The sequence below is a fragment of the Podarcis pityusensis genome, assembly GCF_964106645.2.
Source record: "Podarcis pityusensis genome assembly, chromosome: 10".
In the NCBI taxonomy this organism is placed as follows: Eukaryota; Metazoa; Chordata; class Lepidosauria; order Squamata; family Lacertidae; genus Podarcis; species Podarcis pityusensis.
Window position 1 is genome coordinate 35,647,021 of NC_138035.1, and position 14,005 is coordinate 35,661,025.

At 41.4% G+C, this 14,005-nt stretch overlaps 1 protein-coding gene and 1 long non-coding RNA gene across 12 annotated transcripts in view; one reads left to right on the plus strand and one right to left on the minus strand.

Moving 5' to 3' along the window:
* Positions 1-14,005, plus strand: part of ANKS1B (ankyrin repeat and sterile alpha motif domain containing 1B) — a 353,409-nt gene that overhangs the window by 191,404 nt on the left and 148,000 nt on the right. For all 11 annotated transcript variants that reach the window (XM_081022470.1, XM_081022465.1, XM_081022475.1 and 8 more), the window contains 2 exons: positions 521-619; positions 12,010-12,162. In XM_081022470.1, the coding sequence (XP_080878596.1) occupies positions 521-619; positions 12,010-12,162 (252 nt within the window). The remainder of the gene's footprint in view (positions 1-520; positions 620-12,009; positions 12,163-14,005) is intronic.
* Positions 1-14,005, minus strand: part of LOC308486170 — a 40,570-nt gene that overhangs the window by 10,369 nt on the left and 16,196 nt on the right. Inside the window, exon 2 of the long non-coding RNA XR_013990986.1 lies at positions 12,268-12,392. This is a non-coding gene — a long non-coding RNA (uncharacterized lncRNA). The remainder of the gene's footprint in view (positions 1-12,267; positions 12,393-14,005) is intronic.

Below are 14,005 nucleotides of genomic sequence, written 5' to 3' on the forward strand. Positions count from 1 at the left end.
TATAGCCAGAGTTTAGAGTTGAACGTTGCAATAATATGGGCCACAGGAAAAAGCAGCAAGCTGGAGAGAGAGTCAAAGCAATGTTTGATTTCTGTTTGAATACAAGGCTGCGGTTATACTAGAAACAAGACCCTTTTGAGGTATTCATGCTGTGCACCCCTCTATTGTAGGCTCAGGTTGTATTAGTGTGTAAATGAAACATATATAATAAAAACACCACAATTTCTGCTGTTCCTCATTCAAAAAGGAAACATGAATCCTGGGAAAGCACATGGTCCCCCTGGAATCTCGCACCTCTTGGAGATTGGGGTGGCATGGAACAATATATGTAATTAATTGCTAGTACTACAGATGGAGTACCTGTAGTGATACTGTAACTTTTACATTTTCTGAACCTGAAAAGAAGTATGATCATGATTCATGATTTGTTGTTAACAATGTACTTGTTAAAATCCAGTTTTAAACTATCCAAAATATTTGCCAATATATACCTGTCACTATATTTTCTTGTTTGTTTTAGGGAAGCAACGTGATGGAGGATCAGGACCTTTTAGAAATTGGAATACTTAATTCTGGACACAGACAAAGAATTTTACAGGCAATTCAGCTCCTTCCAAAGGTATCCTTTTGTTTTCCTGTCCACATTCCAATGTCATAACCAAGAGGCTATTATTATTACTATTACTATTACTATTACTATTACTATTACTATTACTATTACTATTATTACTATTATTATTATAGCATCATTCTAAAGTAAAAAATGTTGTCCTTCCAGGCCTCGCTATCTGCCAACATAATTTTTAGTCCTTGTCACCTGTGCTATGTCTGATTCATATCGGTGCCCTTTTTAAAATAACATTCTATATAACTGGAGAAACAGCAGTAACATATTCAAGTAGGTTCATTGATAGCCTTATGATCCATGAGTTATTCTAATCATCTTTTAAAGTCATCCAAGTTGGTGGGCATCACTGCTTCTTGTAAATTCCATGGTTTTCCCTCCTTGAGAAGGGAGGAAACCAATCCACATGCACATCAGGATATTAAAACAGAAAGATGACTTTTTTCAGACAACAGAGTCTGCGTTCTGGCACTGGGGATGAGTGACAACAACCAGTTTATCCATAAAAGTGCTGGGTCTTGTTGCTTCTCATTGACTATATAGTGGCTGGAGGTGGGGAAGAGAGAGAGAGATCCAGCAGAGAGGCAGCCTGTAAGTCATCTTTCACAGTAGCTTCCACTTTTGCCTAGAACTCCCCCACCTCACTGTCTGTGCATATGTGTGCTCAGTACCTCTGGGGCTCAGAAATCGCCACCATCTCCACCCAACCTGCAGTGCACAGCAAAAGTTAGAATAACTTCCCATAGTGTCAGGTATGGGTGATTCTGTCCTCCCCTGGCAGCATCAAAGATCAAGGCAGAAACAAGAAAGTTTGTATTTATGGTTCTTGTGGTGTAAGGCAAAGAATCCAGTCCTTAACTCCATAGTGATGTTGCTCACTCTAAGCCCCTTCCCTTCCTTCCCCAGCAACAGCCTGTGGCCCTAAGGGTGGCCTCAGGAGTCAAATGTCTTTGAGCCCTTTGCTCTTGAATTCTAAGTGAGCGATGCGTACGCAGGTATGGTGGCTCTTCTATGCTCTCCAAGGACATCTCTGCTGGCAATTCTCCCACTCTTCCTCCTTCTCCCAACACCTCATAACTTGGCAGCTCTGAGTTCTGCTGCAGTTCAACCCTGTCCCCCTCTTCTCTTGAAACTACTGGAGAAGGGGGGGGATCAACCCACTCTCCCCTCCTCCTCCGAGGAAAGCAAAGGAGGAGGAGGGGGTAGTTCCCAGCCTTCCCCTTCAGTCTAGTCCCTGACACTTAGGCAGCTCAAAGCAGCCAGGCAGTGCTCCAATACTTTAATGATTTTTGAGATCCTTTCCAAGGAGACCTGCAATTCTTTCAAGAAACTTTCACTCTATCTATGTTTATTTGTTTTAAAAGTTTGTAAGATGCTCTGAAAAATGCAAACATACTAGAAGGGGCATATATACTTCTAATAAAACTACATACACATCATGTTGGTTAAAGTTGCTCTGCCTTTGATACTTCCTGCTGGATGCAAATATGGAATCCATTCTGTTAATAATTTCCCCAAATATGAGAAAAAATTAATTATAATCTCTCAATGTGGAGTTATGACACATTGCAGACCCAAGCCCAGCAGGCCAGAGGTTACTGTGTGGAGGGGTTTTGAAGTGTAGAAGCAGCAAAAAATGGTGTGACACCAGCTTGGGATCAAAATGGCCACAACTTTATTGATTACAGATGTAGGTCGGTTTCGGCATAGGCATTGGGTATGTATCCTGAATCAGCCAACCCAACTGCTGGCTGATAACTCCATCAGGGTCGATCCTGTGGTTAAGGATCCTCTATGATGTAAATCTGTAGGATGATCCTGCCAATATGACATCTGGGGTGTTCTATGGCCTGTTGGCCCATGTCTGGGCTTTCAGTCTGAACCCAACCACTGGACCCCGTTACTGAGGTTCCCTGAATTTTGATCCTGGATCTGTGGGTTGGGCACCTACCTACCCCATAGCTTTAGACTAAGGATCCAACCAAGTGCCTTTTTCTGCCACATGAGTTGGCCCCTCCATGCCAGCTTGTTGCCCAACCGCTCACATCTGCAACCAGTCCCAGAGGCTCCAGTAGATGTTCATCAGCCTGGCCTCATTGCCTGTTGGTGATAGGTACAAGCCATTTCATCAATACAAGTCCATTTTGTCATAAGTGATAGCAGGATGCCAAACAATGCACTCATCTAACCAGGATACCAAGCAGGACATTGCGATGTTCACCTTCTTCCAGGCAAGATTGATAGCAACAGTTCTGATGCTCCGTGCCACTGCCACCACTCCAAGTACCTGGACCCCAAAATAGACAAGCTTGGGTGTGCCATATGAAGTCCTTGAGATCTGCATCTGTTGCCCAGATGAGGTCTATGTATTTCTTCTTGACCAGATCATTTTCAATAAGCTGAATAATGAGGGCATCAGGCAGCTTCAGTGCTGTCACCCATGCTGTGAACCATGGCATTAGATCATCCCAGTGCGTGCCTGTTTGGCTCATCCAGGTGTTATGTGCTCTGTCTTCTAAACCAAGGTGCTGGCCCCATTAAGTTGATAAAGCATGTGCCTGAGCTCAGTGCACCATACATAGACTACAGATCTATGCCTGTTTGTGGCTTGTACCTGCAATAAATCATCAACAAGAGGCAGTGAGGCCATGGATCCCAATGCACACATAGTGCCTATAAGCAAATGATTGGCAATGGCCCAGAGCTTTAATGCGAGCCAGGGAAAGGCCCCAGCAGAAAGCCATGGCCTATACAAAAGGAATGTGCAGAAAATACACTGGAGTCCAACCCACACTCAAGGATGGCTTTTCTAAGGAGTGCTGTGAACTGGCATCTGGATAAGTGAACACTATCTGTGTGCAATAGCAGTGGGATGCCTACGTCAGGCCTCACCTTCAGGAATTTCCTTGTGTGAATCATTGGGCTGAAGTTGGGACATGTCACCATCTAAAGAGGGGTCGCCTTACTACGTGTACAGTTACCTAATTGCGCTGCTGCACCACACAATGTTAAAAATAAGAATAAAAAGAAATGCAAAAACTGCCAATGAGAAAAAGGTGGTATTGTTGTAACACATGATATATTATGCATATCATTTTCACATGATGCACATTTGAGATGCACATGCACAAAATCCTTAGATACTTCAAAATCTTGAAATAATGGAGAACATTTCCACCAAGCACATAATACTGAATTCATAACTAGGCGAGCTAAGTATGATTTTTGAATTATCACCCATTGTTAGTTCCAAGACATATTGAACTGCATTGGAAATCTGAAACACAGTTGTGCAAAACCCAGTTGGTTTGAACAGAATTTGACATTTAAAAGTTATAATATTATATAATGAAGCAGCGAGGCCATCAATGCAGTTGAAAAATATTTGGTTTTGGTGTCAAGAATCCTTTCTTTTCTATAGAGGTAGCAGGTAAGAGAATTCTGCTTAAGAAACAAGCAGCCATGGAGTCACCAAAAGGCCTAAAGGAAGAAGCCATCAGCCTGGGAATCAAGTGACAGCAATGCAGGTCATGAAGTTAAGATGTGCTCATGAAAAAGAAGTGCTGAATATAAAGTTATGAGCTAAAGAGTGGGGAGGATGACAGCTGGAAAGGCAAGGAAGGAGGCTAAGAATTGTGAGGAAGCTGATAATTTTGGGGGGCAAGGTGCAGAGACACGTTGTGAAAAGGCACCAAGCGAAAGTGTCAATGAATCACGACCCCAAGCCTTCTTCACCCCACACAGACATCATAAAACTCCTGGCACACCAGAAAAGCAACTATGTCCTAACTTTTAAAAGGATCATGCTGTGATTTCTGGATCTTTTATGAGCATTCAGTTGACTTCTGGTCTCAGATTTGTGAGTGTATAACTGAACTGCATAGAATGCTGAGGGTTTTTGACAAAATCAGAAACTCTGAAAAGAACAAGACTTAGATGAGGAAGATGATTAGTTTAACCATTAGCACAACTGGTTTTTTTTTAATGTTATCAAAAAAGTATGACGTGGCTTTTGCTATTTGGACCATATTTTAAACTACTGGATGGATGAATCAAAAGCTAGAATTCAAGAAGCAATCCTTTCACTATTGAACTGATAAAATGTAATTATTTGCCAGAGTGTTGCAAGAGGATGATACAATATAAGGAAAAGTACATTCAGCACCAAAGAAATCCCTGTAGGCATCTCAAGCTTGAAAATTAGTGCTCCAGTAGAGTCCCGAGGAACAGGAGGGCAGGGATATCAGTAACCTCAGAGCTGTAAACCTTCAAAGCATCTTCCTGAGTTCCAGCAGGAGCAACATACTGAAGGATGTGTGAAAGAGACTCAGAAATCTGTTTTAGGAGGAAGCCTTTGCCTTGTTATATAAATGCAGGTCCAGATTTGTATGCAAAAGATTTGTATGTAATAAGAGCTCCTTTCCAAGGGGGTATGGGGCCAACTGGGAATTGCAATGCCAGCTAGTGGTTATCGGAAAAGTACTGACTTGCACTTCTCAACCTAACTGCTAAACCTCCTGACATCAAGAAGTTTTGCAAATAATAAAAGAGAAACTTCCACTGAACTTCCACTAGCTGCTGTTAGGGAAAAATATTAAAGCACTACGTCAAATCTTTTATACCTGTCAGAAAGCAAGGAGGTCTGTGCATGGTAGAAGTACCCTTCCAGAGGATGTCCATTGATACTGTGGAACCATTGCCTTGATCCATTCACAATGCGTGTGGCAGCGGCAGCAGCAGGTGTATGCATGTATGTACTGTATGTAGGATGCTTCTGAAATCATTGCCTGCTGAATTTCTCCTTGGTTTTTCAGGTTCTGAATTACCAGAATATTTTTCCAACTAATGTTGGAATCTTTAGTCATTCTGCAGTTTTGTTTTGTTTTGTTTTGTTTCTGGCTTTTGGGCATCCTCTGAAAGCACTTTGCCAAATAACTTAAAAGCTGAGTAAACCAAAAAGAAATAAAGGGCAGATGCCTAACACTTGTCTTCTCAGAAACCTTACAGGTACCCTGCCTCAGATTCCAGCCACAAACAGCCACCATGAACCTCAATCCCACTGCTGGAAGAACAAGATGCCCCACCTAGGTAAGCAAAGTCACCAGGGAACCATGCTTTCCAGTATGGCATCTGAAATTACTCTATCCTTCACTTCTAAGCCACCCAAGAAATGTCAATGGCCACAGAATGTTTCCCATTCCTCCACTGTAATTTGTGGACACTGCACTGGCTTAACAATTCTCCCCTACTTAGCAGGGTCTACAAGTTTTTCTTTCCCTAACCATGGAACACAGAGTAGAGATGCTCTGTACAGAAAGGAGAGTTTTGATGGCTATAAACCCCCAAATGCAGGCAAATATCTACCACAGGCAGACTGATGAATGCAATAAAGAGCAGAGATACCTACGAGGGTGAACTTTAGGTACCCCAGTACCTTAATTGCAACTACTGGCAAATGCCCATTAGTCATTTTTCCTTGTGTGGCCTGTTTTCCAAGCATTAGTTACCCCTTCCAACAGTAGGCACACTCCTCCACTGTCTCCCAAGGCAGACAAATGCTGAGTTGCTGTCAGAATGGACTACAGCAATGCTCTCTATGTGAGTCTGCCTCTTAAAGATAATGTGTAAATTTCAGCTGGTTCAAGATGCAGTGGCCTGCCAATTACTCAAACATCTGAGCATATTTCTCTGGTCTTTCATAACAGGGAATGTTTCCAGGCTCAGTTTATATTGTTGATTTCAGCCTTTAAAGCCCTAAATGGTTTGTGGCCCAGTTACCTCAGTGCCTATCTTCTCCCATAAATTAGATCAGATTGGCATCTGAGTTCTGTTCATGATCCCACCCTTATACGAGATCAGATGGACAGAGCCTTTTTGTGGTGGCACCAAAATTGTGGAATACCATCATTGTGAAGTCCCATTTGTACTTTTCTACTTTAGCATTCAGAAACATTTTGAAGATCTCTCCCCTCATTCAAAAAACAAAACAAACTCAACTCCTCATGCTTTTGGTTTGTCAGTTTCTGTTATCATGCTGTGCTTGGCTTTTATTATGTTGTTTTGGATTTGGTTTTCTCTGCTGATGTTTCCAGTTGATTTATTTTCAATTCTTTTCTTTTAGGGCAAGCCCTCACAAGGAGACTTACATTTTAAAAAGTCTGAAGCAGTATAGCATGGAAAAGAAAAATTGTAACAAAACCAGCATCATATAAAATTATATATATGGAGCCAGTAATATCAAAGGCATAGATGAGGAGTTTTTAAAAAACGTCTTTAAGGTCTGCATTAAAGCTACAAGGGGGAGGGGCAAGAAGAGCTGTTGGAAGAGGAAGTCCACAAGTGTGGGGCTACCATTGAAAATGCCCTGTCCATGATCCCTGTTGGTCTTAGTGTGGAGCTAGTCCTAGACTTAGGGTCTAGACAGGTTCATATTGGTGTAGGCATTACTTCCAATAACCTGGTCCCAAACTGTCCAGACTTACCTCCTATGCTTTTATAGATATACTTTTGGGTTGGGGAACTTTAAAGTTTATTTCTTGCACTTCAGATTGTTTATATTAATTTATTGAACTTTTAAAGTCCAGCTACTTTATGTGTCCATAGTACAGAAATAAAACTAAAGATAATCTAATGAGCACCTACTCTGTTGAGTACGCTGTGTTACTCATTCTTCATTACCATCCCCATGTTTCTCTTGTGTCTCCACAGGCAACCAGGCAACCATTCAGAATGCATCTCCAGTGCCATGCAGACCTCAAGCAAGACCTACAGCAGTAGAAAATGGGAAGCCAATTGTGCCTCTGTGGGATTGCCTTCCTCCTTTGTTTTCTCTTGTGTCTGGAGATGTTAAAAGAGTACATGACAGACTGCAGTTTAACAGATGCAGTTGTATGCAGCTGGAAATGGGGAAAACTGCATCTGTTGCTCACTGTCATGCAGATTACAAAGGCACAAAGGCACACAACAACTATTTTTGAATTATTTATTAATCATACTATAATGAGAAATAAATGTATGTATGTAAAAGTGATTTTATGCCTATATTTTAGTGTATTTGACATTAATTACTACAGGTCCCCCCTCCCAAAAAAAAGGTTTGTTCAATTTGCCTTTAAAAATTTATGGATTTCTTTGTACATTTTAAAAAAATGTTTGGTGGGGTTTAGGCCACGGGTGCCAGCTCCTAGGGGCTGAACCCTTTTGGCCCCCCTCTATATTTTTGTTGTAGGGACTGGGGGCCCCCCTATGCCTCAAAACCACAGAACATAAGAGCAGAGCTGAGTGTGCCGTGCCTCCAGTGACCAGCTGCTGCTCCTGCTCCTCCTGCCATGGAAGGGAAGGAGGGTCAAAGCAGTCTCCTGCAAGTGGCGCTGCCAAGAGGGGGCGGAGAATGAGCTGCTGGTCATTGAGCTGTGTGGCCACCACATTGGCTCCTCCCCTGGCTCCTCCTAATTGATGGGATACTGCCAGGGAGACAGAGGCATCAGGCCCGCCTCATCGTCATAGAATCATAGAATCATAGAATCATAGAGTTGGAAGAGACCACAAGGGCCATCGAGTCCAACCCCCTGCCAAGCAGGAAACACCATCAGAGCACTCCTAACATATGGTTGTCAAGCCTCTGCTTAAAGACCTCCAAAGAAGGAGACTCCACCACACTCCTTGGCAGCAAATTCCACTGTCGAACAGCTCTTACTGTCAGGAAGTTCTTCCTAATGTTTAGGTGGAATCTTCTTTCTTGTAGTTTGGATCCATTGCTCCGTGTCCGCTTCTCTGGAGCAGCAGAAAACAACCTTTCTCCCTCCTCTATGTGACATCCTTTTATACATTTGAACATGGCTATCATATCACCCCTTAACCTCCTCTTTTCCAGGCTAAACATGCCCAGCTCCCTTAGCCGTTCCTCATAAGGCATCGTTTCCAGGCCTTTGACCATTTTGGTTGCCCTCCTCTGGACACGTTCCAGTTTGTCAGTGTCCTTCTTGAACTGTGGTGCCCAGAACTGGACACAGTACTCCAGGTGAGGTCTGACCAGAGCAGACTACAGTGGCACTATTACTTCCCTTGATCTAGATGCTATACTCCTATTGATGCAGCCCAGAATTGCATTGGCTTTTTTAGCTGCCGCGTCACACTGTTGGCTCATGTCAAGTTTGTGGTCAACCAAGACTCCTAGATCCTTTTCACACGTACTGCTCTCAAGCCAGGTGTCACCCATCTTGTATTTGTGCCTCTCATTTTTTTTGCCCAAGTGCAATACTTTACATTTCTCCCTGTTAAAATTCATCTTGTTTGTTTTTGCCCAGTTCTCTAATCTGTCAAGGTCGTTTTGAAGTGTGATCCTGTCCTCTGGGGTGTTAGCCACCCCTCCCAGTTTGGTGTCATCTGCAAATTTGATCAGGATGCCCTTGAGTCCATCATCCAAGTCATTGATAAAGATGTTGAATAAGACCGGGCCCAAGACAGAACCCTGTGGCACCCCACTAGTCACTCTTCTCCAGGATGAAGAGGAACCATTGATGAGCACCCTTTGGGTTCGGTCAGTCAGCCAGTTACAAATCCACTGAGTGGTAGCATAGTCAAGACCGCATTTTACCAGCTTCTTTACAAGAATATCATGGGGCACCTTGTCAAATGCCTTGCTGAAATCAAGGTAGGCTACATCCACTGAGTTCCCTTCATCTACCAGGCTTGTAATTCTGTCAAAAAACGAGATTCTGTCAAAAACGATCTCCAGTCTCCCGTTGGAACAGCATCAGTCAATTAGCGACACGAGTCTCAGATGCATTTCAAGACTCATGCATGCCCTTTTTGCAGAGTTTCCACAACGGAAGATTCACCCAGGAGAGCATATTTACAGCTTTATTCAACATGGGTCAGAACAAAAGAAAAACATGACTGCTTGCATCCATGTCGAGGAAAACAGCCAGAACAAAAGCTATATACAAAACGGAAAGTCCCAGTGAGCAGGAAGTACACAGGCATGTGACACACAACAGCCTGTTCCCTTTTAAGGAGGAACGGAAATATCCTAACATCCTCCTAATGCCCTGACGCACGGAGTTGGGACGTTTCACCCCAACTGACTCTACTCCCCCAAACCTTCCAGACATCCATCCAACTTTGCAGCTGTGAATTGGAGCACAAAATTGTGGAATCTTGGGTTAGCCCTAGTGTCCACTCTCAAAAGTATCACTGTCATCTGTTAGGGTTTTAAAGATTACTGTTGAGAGAAATTTGCAAACCTTTTATACAATTTTTAGACACTGAGAAAACGTTTCAGAATGCTTTCCTTTCAGCACTTTTTTTCTGTAACATCCAAAAGCAGTGAAAATGCTGTGATGGAAATAAAAAACCTTTCCCATCTAATAGCTTCTGCATCCTTTTCAAGTAACAAGAGTTCTGTTTTTATATACACTGACAGGTTTTTCATACATGAAAAAACAACAGCTGCTATATATATAATATTGAAACAGATTTTAATAAAGAGCTTCTAATATATTCTTGTTATATAGGTGAGCTTTCCATATCTGCATTTAATTAACTCTGAAATTATCCGAGTTCTTCCTTTTTAGTGGGTGGGTAGCTGGGGAGAAAATGTCAGTCCAAGCGGGGAGGGAGTCCAACACTGGACAGCTTATTTTGTCCCTGTTTGGTGACAACATCATAATAGGAAGCTGCTTTATCTCAAAGGAGAGGTAAGCCTATCTGGAGATGCAAGGGATTGAAACTGACCATACACATGTGAAGCACATGAGCTACTACTGAGCTATGCCCTCCCCCACCCCCACAACAATATGCTTATATATATTTGAAACAATAATTCACCTCATTACAGACATTATGGATTATCATTTACCCATAGACATTTAAAAATTCTTTTCTGTGATCTGAAAAGGAAAGCCAAAATATGTGATATGGAATTGATTACTGTTATCCTGTGTGTTGACAAACCAGACGAGCTAAGTACATTAATAAGTGTATTTGACGGGACATTATATGTTCATTTTTGGAATGAAATAAATTAACTCAGTTATTTGTCTTGTTCTTTTAAAAAATAATGTATTTATCTATCTTCTCATGTTCTATCCACATGTACTCATTTGTTTATACCATTTTCATACAATTTACAGTTTTACCTTTTTCCTGTAACATTATGACTAACTAAGCTAAGGAAATTATTAAAACCATTTTCAAAGAGGAAGGAAGAAACCACCTTCTTTTAAAAGCAGTATTGATTCCTTCTGCAAAAATATACCTCTGCAAAATATTTATTCATAGCATGCATCAAAGTGTAACTCTTGTAGTTCTCTGAATCTTCATCTTCAAAAAATAACATCACACATTTCCTATAATACACTTTTCTCTTTTCTTCCTGTTACATCATTGAAAATCATTGAATTATTCCAGTTTAAATAATGTTCCTGATCCTAATCTTTTTGTGTATTCCACTTGCCCAGCCCCATTATTCCTGATACTTACTTCAGAAAATTTCGGAGTCCTGACACTAAAATAAAAATAAAAAATCCATTTCACTGTCTGCCCTTTCTACCTGTATTTGAAGTGATGCAGATGGCAGCTGTGGGGAGGACCTGAACAGGCTCTCTTATCATATTTATATTAAAACACAGTTCAAACTGTGAGAAGCATATTTTCCAACAGTCTGAAGCTTATCATTACGGCAATTTCAGTGAGTTTCTAGAAAATACCCCAGTTTTCTCAACCAGTTGATTTATACCAACAGCCCAGGAGAATAGTTTATGGAAACCATAAGATAATTTCTCTTTTAAAAATTGATTTCCAACTTAAAATAAGTTTTCCTCAATTAATTGCTTTTCTTAAAGATGATTAAGATTAATCTGAAAGGCCAGAATCCTTGTCTTTATGGTTTTCTGCATGTGTTACTCTTTATAAATAAGGGCCTTGGAGACTAAAACTGGCAGCTTAAGTCCTCTTGACTCTGAGAATGTGTCATTTCTTCTCACAGAACTCATAAAAGGGGGGATATCCTGTTCTAGGCTATCCCCTTTGGTTGTGTGTGAGAGAGAAATTGGCAGACAGCTCTAGGATACATTGGTCATCCACACTTTTATTGCACTGTTTTACCACAGACGTTCTCCAATTCTGTGGAAATCGTTAAAACAAGAAACCATTCATAAAAGTACTGTGAATCTACACTCTGCACTGCCAGATGTCATTAAAGAAGTTTAAAAGCTCATATGGTCTGACCTAAGAATTTAATTCAGAGAACTACAGTGTTTTCATTATGCAGAAATTAGTCTGTGGAAAGGTCCTTTGGTATCCCTTATTTCTTCACCTACTCACACACATCCATACATAATAACAAAAACTGAACTTTTTTGTGGGGCGTTTTTATGTTTCAGATGAAACAAATAGGCAACGATGGCTACAGCCCCACCTCTGTAGCAGAGTGGCTAGATTCCCTGGAACTGGGTGATTACATCAAACCCTTTCTGATAAATGGCTATACGTCGATGGACCTTGTGAAAAAAATCTGGGATATTGAATTAATTAATGTAAGTCAATATATTTTTACCTTTTAAAAAACCACCAGTTTTAATCCTTAAAAAATGGTCAAATGAAAATAAATTGTTGTAAAAAAGCGTAAAGCACCTACTAACTTGTTTGTTTGGGGTGATCAGTATTGATATCTGATGTTTAGACCTGCTTCTTCTGACATGCTCAAGATTCTTCTGTGGTGTAGTTCTTGTATGCAGCATATTGTTGGCTTCCAGCAAGCACATTACTGTAGAAAAATTTTGGAGCTTATTTATCTAAGAGTTTCTTGCTGCCAATTTAAAAAAGAAAAAGGAAACTATAATAATATTTTTTTATTTGTACCCCGCCCATCTGACTGGGTTGCCCCAGCCTCTCTGAGCGGCTTCCAGCATATAGAAAAACATAGTAAAACATTAAACCTTAAAAAGCTTCTCTATACAGGGCTGCCTTCAGATGTTTCCCAAATGTTATATAATATATAATTACTCATCTTCTTAACATCTGATGGGAGGGCATTCCATAGAGTGGGCACCACTACTGAAAAGGCCCTCTGCTTGCTTCCCTGTAGCTTCGCTTCTTGCAGTGTGGGAACCGCCAGAAGGCCCTCAGTGCTGGATCTCTGGGGCCAGGGTGAACAATGGGGGTGGAGACACTTCTAAAGGGATACTGGGCCGAGGCTGTTTAGAGCTTTAAAAGTCAGCACCAACACTTTGAATTGTGCTTGGAAACGTACTGGGAGCCAATGTAGGTCTTTCAGGACCGGTGTTATGGTCTCGGCAGCTGCTCCCAGTCACCAGTCCAGCTGCTGCAGTTTGGATTAGTTGTATTTTCTAGGTCACCTTCAAAGGTAGCACCACATAGAGCGCATTGCAGTAGTCCAAGCAGGAGATAACCAGTGCATGTACAACTCTGGTAAAACAGTGCACAGGCAGGTAGGGTCTCAGCTGGCATGCCAGATGGAGCTGGTAGACAGCCACCCTGGACACAGAATTAACCTGTGATTCCATGGACAGCTGTGAGTCCAAAATGACTCCCAGGCTGCGCACCTGGTCCTTGAGGGGCAAAGTTATTCCATAATCTTAATCATAAACCAGATCTTCCACTAGTCTGAATAGTTGACTGTGCTGTCTTGAACAGTGTGTCTACTTATTCCACCCCCCCTTCATGCCTCATATATTTCAGAATAAAGTATTGTTCTTAACATGTGATCCTATCTTTCCCTTTATAGTTTTTTAAAATTATAAAATCACTAATTTCACAGCCACACAGACACCATTTAAGTTCACAAATCTCAGTATTCATCTTGTGTAAAAATAACAGTTCCTACTCTCTGGGTTCTTTAATAAAGGTCATATTTTGCTTTGTGGTTCATATAAAATCTGTACAAAGTTTTGTTTGTGAAAATATTTTGTCTATAACATTCATTTCTGTATCCAACACTTTTCCTTTTCTGTCGGTCAGTAACTGTAGGGTCAAATGTCAACCTGGGGTTTGAAAGGGAGTTTGGAAAGTAGTATCAATGAGACTGAAGCAGAAATGTGCTATCATAACAAATGCCTTCCCTCAAGGCCAGCAGAAAAAATTCATAGTGAGAAAATGTTTATTTGAACATCTTCACAGGCTGACATGCATTTTGTTTTGTTAGTGGTAAGGTAAAGGGACCCCTAACCGTTAGGTCCAGTCGCGGACGACTCTGGGGTTACGGCGCTCATCTTGTTTTATTGGCCGAGGGAGCCGGCGTACAGCTTCCGTCTGCTAAGTTTATGTTCACTTGATTCCTCTCCCTTTACTGAAGCGCTGACTGTTGCATTTTGTGTCACAAGGTCCTGAGAGAGATGACACCTTTTCAAATCAGAGGAC